Source organism: Vigna unguiculata, chromosome 7, assembly GCF_037176805.1.
Source record: "Vigna unguiculata cultivar grain cowpea cultivar isolate G323 ecotype 2 chromosome 7, ASM3717680v1, whole genome shotgun sequence".
NCBI classification, from domain to species: domain Eukaryota; kingdom Viridiplantae; phylum Streptophyta; class Magnoliopsida; order Fabales; family Fabaceae; genus Vigna; species Vigna unguiculata.
Window position 1 is genome coordinate 46,856,480 of NC_140798.1, and position 19,623 is coordinate 46,876,102.

At 32.6% G+C, this 19,623-nt stretch overlaps 2 protein-coding genes and 1 long non-coding RNA gene across 3 annotated transcripts; 1 reads left to right on the top strand and 2 right to left on the bottom strand.

Annotated features, from left to right (window-relative positions):
- Window positions 1-1,716: 1,716 nt before the first annotated feature.
- On the bottom strand, window positions 1,717-4,860 carry LOC114192253 (chaperone (DUF3353)). The gene is made up of 3 exons (XM_028081915.2): window positions 4,432-4,860; window positions 3,066-3,411; window positions 1,717-2,202 (listed from the first exon to the last, which is right to left on the bottom strand). The coding sequence occupies exons 1-3, from the start codon at window positions 4,750-4,752 to the stop codon at window positions 2,027-2,029; spliced, it is 843 nt and encodes a 280-aa protein (XP_027937716.1). The 5' UTR covers window positions 4,753-4,860; the 3' UTR covers window positions 1,717-2,026.
- A 1,900-nt stretch (window positions 4,861-6,760) lies between these two features.
- LOC114192254 (uncharacterized) lies at window positions 6,761-8,421 on the bottom strand. Its single transcript, XR_003606073.2, has 2 exons — window positions 8,145-8,421; window positions 6,761-8,062 (listed from the first exon to the last, which is right to left on the bottom strand). It is a non-coding gene; the product is annotated as an uncharacterized LOC114192254 (long non-coding RNA).
- Window positions 8,422-11,518: 3,097 nt separating this feature from the next.
- Window positions 11,519-18,187, top strand: LOC114192252 (V-type proton ATPase subunit B 1). The gene is made up of 15 exons (XM_028081913.2): window positions 11,519-11,672; window positions 12,420-12,484; window positions 12,739-12,794; window positions 12,916-13,014; window positions 13,369-13,428; window positions 14,128-14,239; window positions 14,322-14,530; window positions 15,364-15,495; window positions 16,064-16,201; window positions 16,379-16,529; window positions 16,612-16,694; window positions 17,076-17,123; window positions 17,207-17,260; window positions 17,336-17,419; window positions 17,519-18,187. The coding sequence occupies exons 2-15, from the start codon at window positions 12,427-12,429 to the stop codon at window positions 17,702-17,704; spliced, it is 1,470 nt and encodes a 489-aa protein (XP_027937714.1). The 5' UTR covers window positions 11,519-11,672; window positions 12,420-12,426; the 3' UTR covers window positions 17,705-18,187.
- Window positions 18,188-19,623: the final 1,436 nt, after the last annotated feature.

The following is a 19,623-nucleotide window of genomic DNA, read 5'->3' on the forward strand; positions in this document are numbered from 1 at the left end:
AGCATGGAACTTTCAAAAATTTAAAAATAATTGATTAGTCTAAATATTTTAATCTAGCTCCATACAAAAGTAAAGAATATTTTAAAAATATCCTAATCAATGCTGTTAGTTTGGTTTTCTCCTCCCGTTTGTGATATAATATATATCCTCTTCCAAGAAAAAGTCAGCATATTTTGAACTGCCCCAATTATGAAAAAAAAAACATTAAAAAAATTATGTTTTCATTTTTTTTCCTTATAAAATTTTTAAAATTATAAAACTTTGGGTGAAGAGAAGGAATGTAGAGAGGAGAATAGAAAACATAGATTATGACACATTTTCTCTCGTTTAAAGGGGAAATAATTTTTTTTTTTAAACGGTGTTTTCATTCAGTTTTTTTTTTCAATTCAAATTACATTTTTTTTTCTCTATTCTCATATTCTTTAGTATAAAACTCAACAGAGGGTAAATGAAGACGAAATAATTTCCTAATTATTTGCACCATTAAAAAATATTTTATCAAGTAAAACTACTCTTGATATTTACCCAAAAAAAAAAAAGAAGAGAAAAGAATTGTACCAAAAGAAACACTCTCGAAAATTCAAATTCATACAATTCGTTCTACTACCTGAGTTGTACCTCGGTTTGTAACCCAACAAAATACCTCGGTTAAGATTAAATCATTCATAGTAATAAATTAACAGTAGAATTGACCATGCTCATTTTCCAACGAATTGACCTCAATGTCTCATTGGACATTGATTTCAATGAAGTTGTCGGCAATCTCCTTACCACAATTGTTCCAAACTCGAATCTCAATCTCTTGCTGCTGCAATTATACTGATTGGAAGTTTTATCATAATTTCCAATGAATAATCAAACAAGCAAATTAAGTATTAGGTTTAGTTCTGAAGTGATATCCAGACACACTCTATTTCATCAATGCTTGTGGGTGTATGTATTTGTTTCTTCTTTTCTTGGGCTTTTCCCAAGAAACTAACGGAAACTTGCTTGGATCAGCGAGGTTGCATTTATTTACAAAGATTCCCAGACTCAAATTTTGACATTGCAAAAGAAGACTTTAAACCACAAAATTTTTTGCTAGTGTTTGTGTGTGACTATAAACTAACCTAACATTTGAAGAAATAAGTGAATTTTGTGCCTTTGTGCTGTCATTATTCTAGTTTATTTATTTTATCTAAACACGAGTTGTGGTCGCATGCTGAAAAGGGTGAGGGTGCAGTCTGTACGTGAGAGATGTACGAGTACAGAAAAGGCCAGCACTTATGACCCACCGGAAAAACACAAGACAGAGGCATTATCATAAAGCTTTGAAACAAAACGCCAAAATGCAGCACGTTGAAAGAAACAGCATGGTTTGATATACATCATAAAAGTGCTAAGCATAGCAACAGAACCCATCATGAGAGGACCCATAACACATAAAGATGTACACAAATATAAACAGACAGTGTTTCAAATTCGGAAACCAGTTAAGAAAATGAAGTGTTATGAACACTTTAAAGGACTAAAAAGGAAACTGAACTCCCCCAAGTGTGTTTTTTTCTTAGTTTATTTATTAAAAAAAGCAAGACGGACTATTGAGATTGCAAAATGCTCAATTTCTCACCAACTGTGAACATAAATATGCACCTTTCCGATGTAAGTTTCACGCTTCTAATTTGCAGATGAACGACTACATTCTATTCACAATAGCTTGGGTATGATCACGCTGCATGCAAATGAATAGTTACAAGTTCACATTTTCAAATAAGATCACCATATTTTCCTGTCTACCTTAGGTACAGATAAAACCAAGATATGAGATAGTTATGATTATACTAACAACAGCAGCAGGGAGCGTATGCCCAGAAATGGTATAACAGTTCTCTCCAGCTGACACAACCACAGGGGGCCAGCTATGAGTCCTATGGTTATAAGTAATAACAGTAGCCTTGCCTGTCTACCTTAGGGTATGAACATGCTGCATGCAAATGAATAATTACAAGTTTCACAATTTAATGCAAGATTACCCATGCTTTCCTGTTTACCTTAGGTACAGAGAAACCAAGAATTGAGATATAATAATGATTTCACTAACAACAGCAGCAGGGGAGTGTATACCCAGGAATGGGACAATATCTACCTGCAACCAGTTCTCTACCGCTGACCCTACAACAGCGCCAGCTACGAGGCCGCCTATGGTTATCACAGTGGCCTTCCCTGCAAAAGATTAATGGGATACAACAATAAGGACAATGAGAAAGAAATGAAACTGGTGTTATAACTGATCCTAAAAGAATAGACCATAGTCTAAAAAAGAGGCATAAAAGTCAGAAAAATATCTCAACTGAACAAAATATAGCTAGAAGTGTCATTTGTTAAGTAGATCAACTTTTTCAACTGCAGTGTCACACTTTACTTGATACTTCTTATTCTTTTCAAACAGCCACTAATTTAGACAGAAATAATCATCATGTTGGATAAATTAAGAAATTAATTAGTATCCATATCAGCAGCATAAAAATACAGGTCTTTTCTATAAACCCAATTTTTAATATTGAGTTGGGGAAAACACAGTAAAAGAAGTAAACAACACAGTCAAGTTTCATTTTGTGCTCCTGCCTAATTACAACACAAAATGCTATCATAGACGGCTCTTGCAGAATCCCACTATGGAGGTAAATATTGAAAAACAAAAATCTAGAAATTTGTACAGCCAAAGACAACCACAATAACAAACAACAACCAAGTTTCATCCCACTAGTTGGGAATAGCTAGATGAATCAACCGACAATTCTTTTCAGAGAATCCAAAAAGTTGAGGTTCAATCATATCACTTGCTTTCATATCATATTCTCTTATCTGTCCTCAAAATATTAAATTTCAACAAAGGATAACAAGAAGGTAAATCTCTCTATGTTCATTTCCCCCTTTTCCCTGGTTCTCCCATTCATTATGGCCTTTCCAATTCTCACTTACTTTCCAACATACAAGTCAATATGAATATTGCTACACCCACGAAACAAAAATCTTCTTGAATTGCAATGAACTAATTATAGAGTGCACATGTGAACGCTCCTTACCTAACTTAACATTCTTTTTGGTCATAAAGTACAGGGAAGCACCAAAGCTACCAGCCAAGAGTAGTCCAGGAACATCAGCCCCAGCATAAGCTGCAACGGGTGTAGAAGCCCCATTAAGATAGGTTAAACCCATCAATGCACCATACACTCCAGCTTGTAAACCGAGATCACTGGTGGAAGGTGACTCAACTGACACAGGTGAATTCTTCAACCACTGCGGCATCGATCCCGTTGTTGGGGGCTTAACACGCTTGACATCAGCATAACGAACACTACTGTTTGCTACTTTCCCTGCCCTCCTCTGAGTTAGGCTCTGCATAAGCAACATGTCATATGCAGCCTCAACCTACATACAAAGACAACCACTAATTGTGTTAATGTCCAGATCCACTTTATTCAGAATTCAGTAGTTGACTGCCTTTGGCTTCTCCAGAAGCTGATTCTTATTTATCTACAAGCAAATTTTAACTTGAAAAAGGTTTTATTCATTTTACCTTCTAATATTCTTCTTGATGGGTACATGTTTCAAGATATAATATGTTGCAGAAAATAGGTCCCATTCCTATGAAAATAACATGAACATTTATATTATTCTGAATCGGTAATTCCTGAAAACTTCAGTTCAAAACCAAACCCAGAAATGAAATATCCCCATGTTCACCTTCCCAGAAATCCTTTTCGATACCTCAAAACAAACACAACTCATAAGTATCCAGCGAGAAGTTTTCCCAAACAAAATTTAATGCTTCCCTATTGACCCATCACCACAGAGAGGATTGACTTATCATTGTCAGTTAATCACAAACACTCTTGTTTAACCCTGAAACGATAAATATTTACCCAAACGACACCCATCATTATCTGTTTTCAATCAACACACCACATACGCTACCAAAACCCACTCAATTCATGAGGTAACAAAGAAAAAAATTGCGGAGGATGTAACAAATGAGCGATTAAAAAATTGAGAAATACATATTAAACAAATAGTATATCTATATACAAACCAATTAGAAGCTGAAATTACGTCCGACCCCAAGTAGATATGCTAATTTTATAAAGAAAAATTAGATGCAGTTTTTTAAATTGCTTATAGTGAGTGTTCCAGTATAGATGGAAATTTCAATTTGACAGGCAGTTTTACTAAATCTTTACATTAGATATATGTCAGCAAAGATTCGAAACTCTAATTATGATTGGGAAACTCTAACAATGATTAGGCAATAGCACCAAAAACACTCAAGCTAATTTCATTTTTCACCTTCTCAATCATGACCTGCAACTAACATTAACAAGCAAGCTCGATGTGAATTCGATTCTCATAACGGAAATTGGAGCGAAAGAGACAAATTGAAGAAAACTCAACCTGAGCAACGGCATCTTGGTCATCTTTGCAATTGGCGAGGATGGCGTTTTTTGCTCGGAGTATGTCATCGAAGGACGCGCCCTCCGACACGCCCAGCAGCTTTAGCGCGTTCTCCACGGACATCTCGAACGGCGCGGAGTCATCGGCGCGAGAGCCGGCGTGGACCGGCGCCACCGTCCTGCGCCGGCACTGTATCCGCGGCGGTGCGGCGCGCCACGGTTCGGCCGCGATTGGTTTGTGCAGGAGAGGGCGGACCGGCGGTCTGAGGAAGACTGAACCGGGCGAGAGTCGGTCGGGCCGGAGGGAGAGAGTGGATGCCATGTTACGTTTTGGTTATTATTATTGTAATTGTAATAATTATTCAAGCGTTTGGAGAAAGAAAAATTTAAAAAAAACAAAAAAAAAAAACCGGAATGTGAGGCTTGGAGTGAGTGAGGGAAGAGTGTTTGAAATAGTAACATTCAACTGAAACAGCAACAGCAACAGCCACAACCACATTTTTGTTTTGTTCCAGTGACGGGACACTCTCCACCGTTGATGCAAAGATTGAAAAATCATCATCATCATCTTACCAGCTACGATTCATGGATAGAGTCGTGTACATGTATGTATGCATCTTTCTTCTACGCCACCTTAACCTTGTTCAAGTACACTTAAATCGTATTTTTTTTTTAAGCCTTTTTAAAAACATGATCAAAAGACAACAAGTACAGCGTGAGAATGACAAAAAAGCCCTTAGTGGGATTGGAGTCACGTAAATATCCAGCTTTAATAAAAAAAGGTAGATATTGATTCATATTTTTGGATTAAAATAAATATATTTAAAATGGAATTTATTGCGGATAAATTAATTAATATCGAGTGCTCAAATTTAATAAATTGTATCAAAAACATGTTATAGAGTGGTAAAGTATATAATCCATGATATAAAGAATATTTGCTACAAATTTAAACACGTGAAAGAAAATTGAGAAAAGGAAAAATAATTGGCTTTAATATGAATATTTGTATTTAAATTTATCTGAAAAGATGCTTGTTATTCTGGAATCTAGTACAGATGTCATATGTGAAAATATATTTAGTGAGATTAGATCCTATTGTGTGTATTCAGTGACACGTTCTCAAAGTATATCTATCCAAATAGTTTTAGTTTAAAGTCAGTATAATTTTATTATAATATCTTTTATTTTTCTATTGTGCTTAGTATTTGATCATTTTGTTAGATCTTTTAATTGAGGATAATTTTGAAGTAAGTTATAGTTTAATGGATAATCTTTTAATTGAGAACAGTGATTATCTTGACCACTTTATTTATTTTTTATGTCAAGTTCTTAAATCATATAGTAAAATTTCATTAGATTATTAAAATCTTTGGTGTGATTTAAAAATTAAGGGTGACAGGGTAAATCACTTATTTATATAAGTAATTTAAAATTTTGATGTTTGTTTAGTGAGGAACTACCAACTTAACTCTAGAGTATGGATTTTCAAACCATAATATTAATGATTTAAGTTATAAGTCAAAAGTTGGTAGAGAGATAACATAATCATTTTTTCTTTCATGTGAGGATCACAATTGAAATGATGGTTGGACATTTAAATGATGTATTTTTGAGAGTGTGGATAATTCTATGCTCTAATTTCTAAGCTTCAAAGAGTTATATCATTCAACCAACATCATTATAATTATAATTCATGTTAAGTCTAGTTAAATTAACCAATTTAAGAATACAGTGTCATGATTTATTATTGAACTTTGTATTTGCATTATATGACATGATTTTTGTTTAAGTTACATGCACAAAATGTTATGTTAACTAATTTGTGATTGTATACACACATATAATTAATATAAGTCTTCTTATTGCCTTAATGACTATATTAACATTTTGAAATATATGAATTTATCGATTGGATTATATTTAATTTTGAATATGACTTGTTTGATTAAACTAGAGAGATCTTTGCTCGAAAGGTTTTCTTTTTTGATAAATTAAGATCTCCTAAACATTTTCTGAGTCATAGTTTATGAAAAATATCTCTTTTTTCTTTTTTTAAATTAGGATTTTCCTAAACATTTTTTGAGTCATAGTTTACAAAATATGTTCATTTTGTAATGAGTTGATGAATTTGAATAAATTTGAAGGTAGATTCTAAGTAATTTGTCTTTATAATTGAAGTTGAAAGTGGAAATGAATGGATTTGTGGTGATGTTTGTAATTAATTTAAAGATAAAAAAAAATTAATAAATTAAAATGCAAGATTACTGCTTTGTCTTATTAATTGAAATTAATATATTATTATTATTGTTATTACTGAGGTTATAATCTATGTAAATTGGAATCGATTCCAATAATAGAAGAACCAATTCCCACACAGGTAATGGTTGACAAAATCGATTTCCTTGACGTTTCAAACTTGCAGGAATTGATTCTCCTACACTTCCCCACCATCACACCAACATTAACGAGCGTAATATATCACCATCAAATCATTCCACTTCAAGTGAAAAAAAAAACTCATTATTTCACAAATTTACTCACTCCGTAACCTTCAAAAGTTGCATGATATAAACACAAATGACACCGACAAGAATGACATTGGTAAGGAAATTTATAACAAGATGAATTCGACACCTTATCTTATTGTTGCATACACATGATAATTGGAACATTTCTAGCAGGTAAATTACAATTCATAATCATTTTTATTAACAATACCATTGATTTTTGAACACAAAAGGATGATTCATGGAACTTCCTTTATTCTTTTAGAGGGAGATGATCTTTTTGTGCCACCAGATTCATTTCGGACCTCAATCAATATAGTAAAAAACTTTTTCAAAATGTCTATTTTTCAAAAGAATAAAGTTGTGGACGAAATTCAACAAGTCCAGCTCTTAGATAATGTGTTGCACCGAATTCGTCATATAAATCCAAATTATAACTTATTTATTTTTATCTTGATTGCACACTAATTGCGAGAGAAGAATTTGACAACTCCAAAAAAGGTTTTGATTTTTTTTTCTTTCTAATAACTTATAACATAGATTATATATAAATAAATTTCATATAACTAAATATAGATGACGTAAAAGAAAATGCAAAAATGTTTCTTGCACTGTTCTCTCGTACACAGTAGTGTGCAATTAAAGTAAAAAATAAATAAATCATGATTTGAATTCACATGAGAAATTCTGATCAACACATATTATCTGAGACCTGGATTTGCCGAATTTCATTCACAAGTTCATCATCCAAGAAAATAGACATTCTTAAAAGACTTTATTGCAAGATTTATTGAGATCTAAAACGGATAAAGTGACATAAAAGATTATCTTTTTGTAAAAGAAGAAAGAAAGTTCCATGAATCACCATTTAATGTTCAAGAATCAGTGGTATCGTTAACAAAAATATCATAGATTGCCATTTATCTGCCAGAAATATCCCAATTATCATATGTATAGAATGAGGTAAGGTGTCGAACTAATGTTGTTACAAATTACCTTACCGATGTGGGGCTCCAACCTTCTTTTGGGTTCTTTCGGGTTTGTCTGCCTTCTTCCTGCGCCGCTGCCTCCAGACGAGTCCCCGTCGGTTCATGAAATCTTTGCCATCTTTTCTTTTTTTTTCTGCAATCATCATCACTCACAAAATTCCTCATCAAATTTGAAAAATTAGGAATTAAAAGAAGAAGAAGAAAGAATTGCAAACTTTTTCCGACGCCGAATTTCCAAAATTGATTTCATCAGTTTCTACTGCGGCGATCCACCCTCCACGACGATCCTTCCTCCAGAATCTCCTCGTCTGATTCTCGCACGACCATCACTCTCCCACAGTTTCATCTTTTCCATTAGTTTCTCCAGCGAGGATCTACCTCTGAAAACTTTGGCGCCCTCCACCCATTAAATAACGGTATATTAGATTAGTGAAAACTAAACTTAACACAAAAAATTAAATAACTACTAACTAATCCAACCAAACAAACTTCTAAAAAAAATATTTTAATATTTTGAAAAATAAACTGATCTAACTAAATTTACTTTTAAAATATAACTTTTATAGAAGTATATATCACACTATATTTACATTTAAATTTCTTATAACAAATATCAATATTTAATTTCAAAATATAATTTTATTTTAATATTAGAATCACAAGTTATTTAAATCGCGAAATTTCATGGCTGCAATAATTATGACTATGTGCAAAACAATATATTGTATATATTTTTTCTATTTCCTGTTCTATATTTGTCATACTTCATTTGATAAATAAATTATAATAATTAAAACATTTCATAATTATAATAATTTAGAGGAACAAGTCATATGAAAATCAACCTTTTATATTATCCAAAATATAATGGAGCAGAAATACCATTGGCACAAAACAAAGTTATAAATATGTCTTAAAGGTAGAAGAGTTTGGCAATAGGATTGCTCAATCAAGCAAGGAATTTGAATAAAACAGTTCCAATAGGTGCTCAAAGAACTATAACAATGAAGCCTAGTCTAAACTCGAGCAACACGTGATAGTAAACAATGTCAAAGACCCTTCTAACTCAATTATTTATTCGGATACATGTCATTGTCAATGAGTTTCACCTTACCACACACAAGGTTAATCCATGATCATTTAAGATCATTATCCTACCATACTCTCACCACATAAATCAATTTACTCTATGTGAGTCTGACTGATTCATTAGAATGTCAGGATGCAGCCGTACTTAAATTCTTATTTCATAACATACACTACAATAACACCACCATAAAGTCTCCCCCAAGATACTCATGAAATTACTTCAAGCACATACCATATACTTCTCACACATTCGTTATCATTGCATACCAAACACAACAATTTAAGTTCAAAATATTCCATCATACATGCATAACCATATACTTCATCATACATGCAAAGTCACATACTTCATACTTTCTCAAAGAATATAGCCAGCCACAGACTTAATAAGAGAATTAAAAACAAGTTTGCACCATTCTTGTTTAGGCTAGAAGGTCTTGCTCAAGCGACAGGGTCCCTCCTCGCTTAAACCTTTTGCCTAGGCAAGAACTCGAACAACAAGCATAGTGGACATCTGCGAGTTCTTTCTTAAGCCAGACTTCCTCGCTTAGACGAGACTGCTCTCGCTTGAGCGACGACTTGCACACCAACAAAGGTGAGTTTTCGCTTAGGCTAAAGGCTCCTCGTTTGGGTGAGAACAACAGATTCTCACCTGCTCGCACATGCACAACAGAAATCCAACTAGAAATAACATACAATTTATTTTCATACAAACACAAGCATCAAAATAACACTTTAAGCACCATTCATAATCAAAATAGAAACATGCAAAACACTAAAAAGCTTTAGAACATAACTTCCTTACTTCGAAATTGAAAGCAAAACTACGAGGAAGAGAGTCCTAACGGAAGGAGCACCACAATTTCAAAAACAAAATAGAGAACTGAAAAATATGAACATATGAATGAAAAATTAGATTCAAGAGAGACCCCGAAACTGAACCAACACACAAGATCTGAACAAAAAAGAGAAAAATAGAAGTTCAGAGTTCAACTTGAGGAGAAAAAGAATGTTTAGCTTGATCCAACAAGAACTCCACAACAAACTCAGTCTTAGCCTCTGCTTGAATGAGTGTAAGCAACTGAGTTAGAAAGAGAAGAAATAGAAACTATGAAGAGTAGAGAAATTTGGGAGGAGAACTAGGGTAGGAAAACTAAAAAGGTTTATTTTGAAAATGAACAAGTGGGTGACCTTGAGTCTTCTTACTTTAAACTAGGCCCAAATCATAAAATAAAAGTGAACCTCACAATATATTATATATGTAATATAAAAAATTAGGATACATAAATAGTAAGCAGATATTATGTCGTAACAATTTTCATATATATTAATATATTAATGTTAATTCTTATTAATAATAATAATATCTATTTATTATTATTATTACTAGTATTAAATTTACTTAGTTGGGTAAGACTAAATTGCTTAAACCAAAGTTTAAAAGTTTAAAAGTATGTATAACTTGGAATTCTTTGGATGTAAGTAACATCATATTTTTCGGTTAATAAATTTTAATTTTATTCTTTAAAAGCCATGACATGATGAACGACTGTAATAAATAATAAAATATATTACAATAGTATATGATAAGAAAATATAACTAATTAAAATAACTAATTTTTGTAGTGATTTTGACAAATTTTATATAATTTTATGAATTGTAACTTTCTAGCAACATTTTTTTAAGCACCATTTTTTATCAGTTAATTTTTTTATCATGTATAAAAAATTACGGAACGCATAAAGAAGGTTTTAACTAACATAAATATAGGATTTTAACAAATTTTATAGAATAAAATATATTACAATAGTATATGATAAGAAAATATAACTAATTAAAACAACTAATTTTTGTAGTGATTTTAACAAATTTTATATAATTAAATGAATTGTAACTTTCTAGCAACATTTTTTTTAAGCACCATTTTTTATCAGTTAAATTTTTATCATGTATAACAAATTACGGAACGCACTAAAGAAGGTTTTAACTAACATAAAGCTATGATTTTAACAACTTTTATAGAATAAAATATATTACAATATTATATGATAAGAAAATATAACTAATTCAAATAACTAACTTTTGTGGTAATGGCAATTCTATGATTTTAACAAATTTTATATAACAAAAAATATTACAATGATATAGCGAATTCAAATAACTAACTTTTACCGTAATTCAAAATCCTATGATTTTTGAAAATTTTATATGATAAAAATATTGCAATAACTATTTAATACAAGAATAACACGGCAAGCATAAGAAAATATAACTAATTCTAATAACTAACTTTTTCATTAATATATAATTAAGATTTTGCATTTATAAGAAATATTTAATGTCTTCAATAATTGATAATTTCGAAAATGACAGAAGGTAAGTGCAACGTGTCGCCCTTGGCACTTGACACTCTGGCATCATGGTGATGTCGTTGGGTCCCACTGTTATTTGAGAAAAAATGCAGTAAATCTTCAAACAAACAAAGGTTGAAACCAAGAGATTTTACTTATTTATTTTTTTATCTGGAATAAATAAAAAAAAATTGGAATTTAATAATTTGATGTTGTGTTAACATTTTTGGTCCAATAGATCCGTGTTCCTCACCCACGTCTCTCTTCCTCTTCAGATCACGAAAATCGTAAGCGTTTCGCTGGTGCGTTCTTCCCTCTTTCGATCCATTTTCTCACTTCTTTTCGCTTCGATCTCACAATCATCATTCCATTGTGCGTTTCTCGATCTCATTATTCTTTCAAATCTTTAGTATCGGTTTTTCATTTCTCTGTTACAAAGGATTTGTAATTATCGAAGTGTGGAAAACTAGTTCTCACTTCGACCACTTATCTACTGCTACCGTGCCTTCAATTTTGAATATGACTGTTGTTTTTGTTGTTAGTTAACCTTTGTTTTATTTTATTTTTATTTGTTCCAACCTAGTTCATCCGCTTAGTTCAGTAGCGATTGGTTCGGATCAATCCGTTCTTTCACGCGCTAATGGAGTGCAATTTGGATCCGAGTATTGTTGTTTTCGCTCAATTTTTTGTTAGATTGAACGTCTAAATGGCTTTTTCTAAAAGAATAGGTTGTTCTTTTTATTAGATATTCGGGGAACTAAGTATGTTTGAACGGGTGATTTAGTGAAACAAATCTTTACACTGTTTTTGATGGTAACTCGCTAATCTTTGAAGGACTAATTTAATGGTTTGAATTCTTTTTTTTTTTTTTTACTGTAATGGTTTTCGTATTGACTTTGTGTTGGATTGGATTTTTGGTATTTGCTTTGTCTTAATTTATTGTCGAGAGGATTGCTTTTGAAGATTTCTGTTTATGCTTCTCATTTGTCTTTTTGATTTGGCATGAATTGACTTTTTGTACGTCTCTTCTTTTGTCTGCTTGTTTGAAGTTCCAAGATGGGCGTGGCTCAGAATGTTCATGATACGGAGGAGGGTACCTTGGAGATTGGAATGGGTATGTCTTATTGGTTTGCTTGTCCTAATTATTTTTCAACTGTGATTGGATACCCTGTGGCTATGTGCACTGGCCGTTGATAATAAATAAAGACTGAATATTTAATGCCTTCCATTAAGCTTGAAAGAGAATTTGCGAGCAAGAATATTGCACTACTGAGTTGATATACTTGATCAATCAAGAGAACTAGTGGTATTTATTCCATTATTTTTCAGTTTCTCCCTAAACTATTTGTTTGCTGACTAATGTTGCAGAATACAGAACTGTATCTGGAGTTGCTGGACCATTGGTTATTCTTGACAAAGTTAAGGTAATGATGGCATGCTTGCCGTGTTATTTTTATTGAATTTTCTGGTATTATGATTTTCCCAATGTGAATGTCTTATTTCTGCCGTGACTAAAGTTCACTTCATACTGATTAACTGCATCAGGGACCCAAATTTCAAGAGATTGTTAATATTCGTTTAGGAGATGGAACTACTCGACGTGGACAAGTTCTAGAGGTTGATGGTGAAAAGGCTGTTGTTCAGGTTAGAGCCTCTGGCATGCACATATTATCTTCTGTACCTGCTTGTTTTTGAAACTGAATTGTTGACTATTTATGTGCTTATTTTTACATCTAACAAAAACTTTATAAGATTCCCCTCTCCTCCTAATCTTGAGCAGTTTCCTTTGTAAGAAGTGCCTTCGCTGTCGTCTACTTTACAAATGTAGTTGTAGTAACTTAAAAAGGATAGCCCAGTTCAGGAATTCCCTACCAAGTGGGGATGTTGCTGTATTGACTTCAATAGCAAATATTTTTTGTCACTGCTTAGTTTTGCCAATCTGCTAGTACCATTATCAATGGTTCAATGTTTATTCACCTTTTCTTAACTATTGAGCAGGTATTTGAAGGTACATCTGGGATTGACAACAAATTTACAACAGTGCAATTTACTGGAGAGGTAGGAACTCAGTTATTAATGTTCTCTAATATGGAAAAGTACAATTAAAATTATTCGTCTAAATTTATTGATTCCCATCATACTCATCTGCTGTTTTTGTGATTTTGTTGCAGTAGTTAGTAGCATCAAAATGTCAATTCTGTAGGACTCATATTACTAGTGGAAAACACATAGTTGAGCTGATTTCGCTGTGTTTTAATGAGTTTCCTTCTAAATTATTACGCTGAATACTTAGGACAAATCCCATTATAACTATCCCATGAGCTTGTTGAAGCTGCAGTTTTTCTTTCATGAGAAAAAGGATAATTGGCTTTGACCAACCAATATCAGTATGATTGTCATTGTTGATCTATTTACTAGATTAATTTTCTAATTTTACACTATGCATTTATTTTTTGCCTTTTTAATTGATATTTATTGTGGAAACGGGAGACGTCTCGTTTATTTTTTGCACATCTAAACTACATCTCGTTGGTTGCTGATTACTGTTGTATTCCTTAAGTTATTATTTCATATGATTTAGTCCGTCCTGAATTCCCTTATTATTTAGCCAAGAGTTTGATTATTGAATTGAAGCTGACAACTCTTCCTATGAAGTTTTTCTCTGACTTTCTTTTGCATGTTTCTTTAATTGTTCTGGAATCAGTTTATTCCACATTTTGACTTTCTCCATTCCTCTTTTTTTGTTTATGTCCACAGGTGTTAAAAACTCCTGTCTCACTAGATATGCTTGGGCGCATATTTAATGGTTCGGGAAAACCAATTGATAACGGTCCACCGATTTTACCTGAGGCATACCTAGATATTTCTGGTATTTAACTTCCTCTGCAGTATTCTACCATTGTCTGTTGACGGGTGATTTTTCCCCCCCTAATATCTTCCCAATAATTCAGGAAGTTCTATCAATCCTAGTGAGAGAACCTATCCTGAGGAGATGATACAGACAGGAATATCTACAATTGATGTCATGAATTCTATTGCTAGAGGTCAAAAGATCCCTTTATTCTCAGCAGCTGGTCTCCCTCATAATGAAATTGCTGCACAGATATGTCGTCAGGCTGGCTTAGTCAAGCGACTTGAGAAATCTGATAATCTACTTGAGGTATTGGTGATTTCCTATGGTGTATTTTGTAAAATATGTTGCAGGCTCTTAAATTATGACTTTCAGAAATTGGTAACGATTTGTTTTCCATCCAGACCCCTTAATACTATTATGGATAGAGAAAATAAATATTATTATATTGGTAATCTATGGCCGACATTACTTGTGGAAAAAAAAAATGTTTGGCCGATTCAAATGTTCTCTTTATTGTCAAACATTTATTACCTGTAATATATGTATTACTAGTCATATGACTGAAACATATGCCTTGGAAAAGTAGTTTAATCTGTGGTTGTTTAGGGTGTTGGTTTTCAAAATTTATAATATTAAAGCATTACCTTTATCTATGTAACCTTGAAAATTAAATTTCAATATTAAATGAATGGGAAGTATACTTTGTGATTACTAAAGTTTCTCAAAAGTTTTAAGGAACTGTATAATAGACCTGCTGTAGAAATTAGGCAGAAGATCCGTGAATTGCAAGAGTGAGAGCATTCAGTATCGTAGATAGTATTTTGTAATAATTTGTATACTTAAAAGAGTAAATTTTAAAACATTTACCAGGGCAATAGTAAAACTAAACTATTCCATATATGATTCTTGAACTCTGATAATTTCGAATGACTTATTAATCACTATCACTGTTTTTATTCTTTTGAACATCTGTAGTGAACTAACGTGGTTAATTTGAAATTATCTCACTTGTTTTATTTCTTACAGATCTATCGCTTCTTAGTGCCTTCAGATTATTTTTGCATAATCATTTACTAACTCATTACTACTCGACTTTTTGTAAGATGTATAATTTTTCTCACAAATATCATGCTATGCAGAGTGGAGGAGAAGAGGACAATTTTGCTATTGTTTTTGCAGCTATGGGAGTTAACATGGAGACTGCACAGTTTTTCAAACGTGACTTTGAGGAGAATGGGTCAATGGAGAGAGTGACTCTTTTCCTTAATTTGGTAATCTTTGACAATTAAAATCTGTATGAAAGTGTTCTGTTACTCCCCTTTCGGTTACTGTGCTGGAGTAGTTTGCAAGTTAAACAATATATTAACCCTTATATATTGATATGGTCTTGTAATACATGCTTGGAGCGTACTCAATGTATATTTTTTTTGTTTAAAAGTTCTTACATTCAGTCATTGTATTTAATCTAAATCTAAGATCTTGATCAAGAAATATGCATGTAGTGTTAGTATGTCTATGATCAGTGCAGAACTAATTTTTGGCACGTTAATATGGACTTAAGTGCTTATTTAAATTTAAGTGAGAAGAAAAGTTAAAAATTTTAGGCTGTACAAGCTGGTGAAGTTATAAATTGAGTAAGGTGGTATGATCTTAAAAATTTAAATTGGTCTATCAAGTTGTATTTATGGAACACAGGGTGATAGATAGTATATGATGCATTTAGAATTACCTCTCCCCATTAAAAGCGACATTCAAATGATTTTTTATTTTTATTTCATGACTTGCATGAAAGATCTAATCTCTAAAATGTATGTTCTCTGCAAATGTGATTTAACGCAGGCAAACGATCCTACAATTGAGCGAATTATCACTCCTCGTATTGCTCTCACTACTGCTGAATATTTGGCTTATGAATGTGGCAAGCACGTTCTTGTGATACTCACAGATATGAGTTCTTATGCTGATGCTCTTCGTGAGGTAATAATGTACCTTCAACTGTAATTAGTTTGGAAAACAAGCAACAGAAGGATAGGAGACTTGAAACCTTAGTACGCTTTAAAGATAGTTATGCAAGGCATTCTTCTATGCCTTTGACTCTTGCTTGGAGAGTAAGAAATGACTGAAACAATGTTTAAATATTTAAACCTTCCATAGGTATCTGCTGCCCGAGAAGAAGTGCCAGGAAGACGTGGTTATCCTGGATACATGTATACAGATCTTGCAACAATTTATGAACGTGCTGGAAGAATTGAGGGGCGTAAAGGCTCTATTACTCAAATTCCAATTTTAACCATGCCCAACGATGGTAGTGAAATTTACAAGTTCATTGGCTATATTTCATAGTTCTTTCTTGATACTGAATGATCATATTTTAAACTTCTGCACAGATATTACGCACCCAACTCCTGATCTGACAGGATATATCACTGAGGGGCAGATATACATCGACAGGCAGCTGTATAACAGACAGGTGCGTTTATGTTGAAGCTTTCAGATGTAATGAACATTGAAATTAAAGAGAGAATTTGGTGCAGAATGCATCCTATAATTCAATTGCTGGCTTGTTATTATTCATTGATAAACTAGTCTCCTTGTGAAAAGTTTGTCTGTTCCTTCCAACTTTTAATTTTTCTATCACTTCATGGTTTAAATATAAGTTTGCAATTTATTATTTCCTTGACTAATCTAGGACTGCTGTGAAAGATGTGAGCAGTTAGATTGTTGCAGATTTTTGTTGTAAATCTGTGTAAATGACCTGGTGGTTGATTGGTTGCATTTAATGTTTTTGATTAACGATGGGGATTAAATATCAAAGCCAAAACTAAACATTTTAATTTTTCTAACTGAGCAGATATACCCACCAATCAATGTCCTCCCATCACTGTCTCGGTTGATGAAGGTAAAATCTTGTATGTTTGATATCGAGGTGCTTTCAAGAGATAAACATTTTTTCTGTTTCTGAATTATTGGTCACCTCTGCAGAGTGCTATTGGTGAGGGAATGACCAGAAGGGATCATGCAGATGTTTCCAACCAGGTCTGATATTATTTCATTCATCACATACTTATTTCTTCTCTTCACAAACTTTCTCATTCGTGTTTGTTTTTTCAGCTCTATGCAAATTATGCTATTGGAAAGGATGTTCAGGCAATGAAAGCAGTGGTTGGAGAAGAAGCACTTTCATCAGAGGACCTGGTCTCTAATAATATCCTATCTTAAGTACATTTCTTTTCATTACGTGAACTTGCTCTTAAAATGGTATTAATGGAACTCTTTCTCCCCTTTTATCAACAGTTGTATCTGGAATTTTTGGAGAAGTTTGAGAGGAAGTTTGTTGCCCAGGGAGCTTACGACACCCGTAATATATTCCAGTCACTAGATCTTGCGTGGACCTTGCTCCGGATTTTCCCTCGTGAACTTCTTCATCGTATACCAGCCAAGACTCTTGACCAGTACTACAGCCGAGATGCTGGTAATTGATGATTAAGCAAGCAAGTTCGTATACCTTGGTCTCTTGCTCAACCAGTGCCTAATGTCATCGGCAATTTATTTGTTTCTTTGCTTTCTCCCACAAATCCACATTTCTTCTAAGCAGCTAAATATAATAAAGGATTGAGTCTGTTTGAGTGCCTCATATTTTGAGTCGGTCGGTTAGTCAGAAAAGTAGACCCCATAGATGTTATGATTCATGAGCCATTTTTTCTTTTGGGTGGGGGAAAATGAGTTGTGTTAGTTTGGGATGGCTGGCGTCAATTGCATTGTGGGATGTTCATGTTCCCTGGTGTTGGAATTTGTGGAGACTGCTTTCCCAATGTACGTTGCATGTTTCATAATTTTATTTATCATGTAATTTGATTGTTTAGGATATTCATAATCAGGACAGTTGTCTTTTGGACACTTCCTGGATGTATTTATCTGCTTTAGTTTATCAATAATTCAAACAAGCATTTATAGTCTTGGAAATCTGGCAATATTTGCATCTGTCTCTATCATTTTGTAGGCCCAACTTCCAAACCCATTATTCCATCGTTCTTGGTAAATCCAGATATTGGACCCGTCTAAGGTAAGAGTCATTCATGATATGATGATACTTGTCTTCCTGCCAATTTGAAATTATCCACGTGTTAGCTTATTCCCTGCTTTTTGGCTGACTCAAATGATGCTGTTGCTGTCCAGTGACCACACACCCACCATTTGTTCGGTGATTTACTTTCTTCCCTATTTATCCTCTTGTTTATTTCAACTCCCAATTAAATCCTAACAACTCCTCGTAATAAAGAAGAATAAAGATGTATTCTTTACTCACTTTTAATTGTTCGTGTTTAATTTAATTAGGAATAATACAAGATTAGATTTGTGTATCAAAGTGTTCTTGATTTTATATGATTCGATTACACTATTTAAGATTTGATTTGTTTTTAATTTAATTTGACTTTGGAATGAAATTTGGTGTTATACAACAATAAATTAAGTAGAATTAAAAACTCCGGCACCTGACGGCTGGATTGTTAGGTTTACAAAATGGAAAAAGGAGATTAAATTTATAAATTGTCTTTGAAAGTATTTTCACATTTTTCATGAATCTTTTAAGGATAGTTATGGGAGTATAAATCAATTAGGTCTAGTGTCTGGTTGTGTTTCAACTATTTCTGAAGAAAAAGATATGCAATAAATTATACAATGGTATGAAAGTATTGGGAATTGTCATAAGCAATTCTATTTTATTATTATTTTTTTTTTCTGCTAGTGATGCCATGTAATTGCTGTAAACGTACAACGCTTTTGAACGAATTTCTGAGTACGTTTAATTTTCGCAGTTATTTAGCAGTGTTCACGAAATGTTGTATTGGAGATTGACAGAAGTTACGCCAGGTTATATATTTATCTTTGTTTATTGTTGTAAGAGCTGACATGTTATTGATATAAACACACACACACACACACATATATATATATATATATATATATATATATATATATATATATATATCAGTTTAACTGTCGTAGTTAATTAAAATTATCCACGAAGACTTGTATGTAAAATTATGTTATGTTATTATAGTTCTTGGTAAATATTTCGAACTTTAATTAAATATTTCTCTTAAAAAACTTCAAAACGATTTTTAAAAGTGTTGAGCATTTGACAAAACAGCATTGAAAACATCTTACATAAATAATATGAAAATCGTAATAGCGATATGATTTTTAATGTTTAGAAGCTATTGAGTTTTTGTAAATAACTTGTCTCATAAGAACATTTATTAAATTTATTTTATAAAAATGCATTTTTCTGTTGGTTTAAAATTATTTAATGTTTTCTTTTTTACTTTCGATTTTCTATTGAGTGTTCTCCTTTCTATACCATCTCACCTTACCACAATCACATTCTTTATAATTTC

Coding starts and splice junctions, on each gene's coding strand:
- LOC114192253 (XM_028081915.2), bottom strand. CDS start 4,752: ATGGCATCCACTCTCTCCCTCCGGCCCGACCGACTCTCGCCCGGTTCA. Junction 3,412..4,431: donor ACCAAGATGCCGTTGCTCAG/GTTGAGTTTTCT, acceptor CTTTGTATGTAG/GTTGAGGCTGCATATGACAT. Junction 2,203..3,065: donor CAAAAAGAATGTTAAGTTAG/GTAAGGAGCGTT, acceptor AATCTTTTGCAG/GGAAGGCCACTGTGATAACC.
- LOC114192252 (XM_028081913.2), top strand. CDS start 12,427: ATGGGCGTGGCTCAGAATGTTCATGATACGGAGGAGGGTACCTTGGAG. Junction 12,485..12,738: donor TACCTTGGAGATTGGAATGG/GTATGTCTTATT, acceptor CTAATGTTGCAG/AATACAGAACTGTATCTGGA. Junction 13,015..13,368: donor GTGAAAAGGCTGTTGTTCAG/GTTAGAGCCTCT, acceptor ACTATTGAGCAG/GTATTTGAAGGTACATCTGG.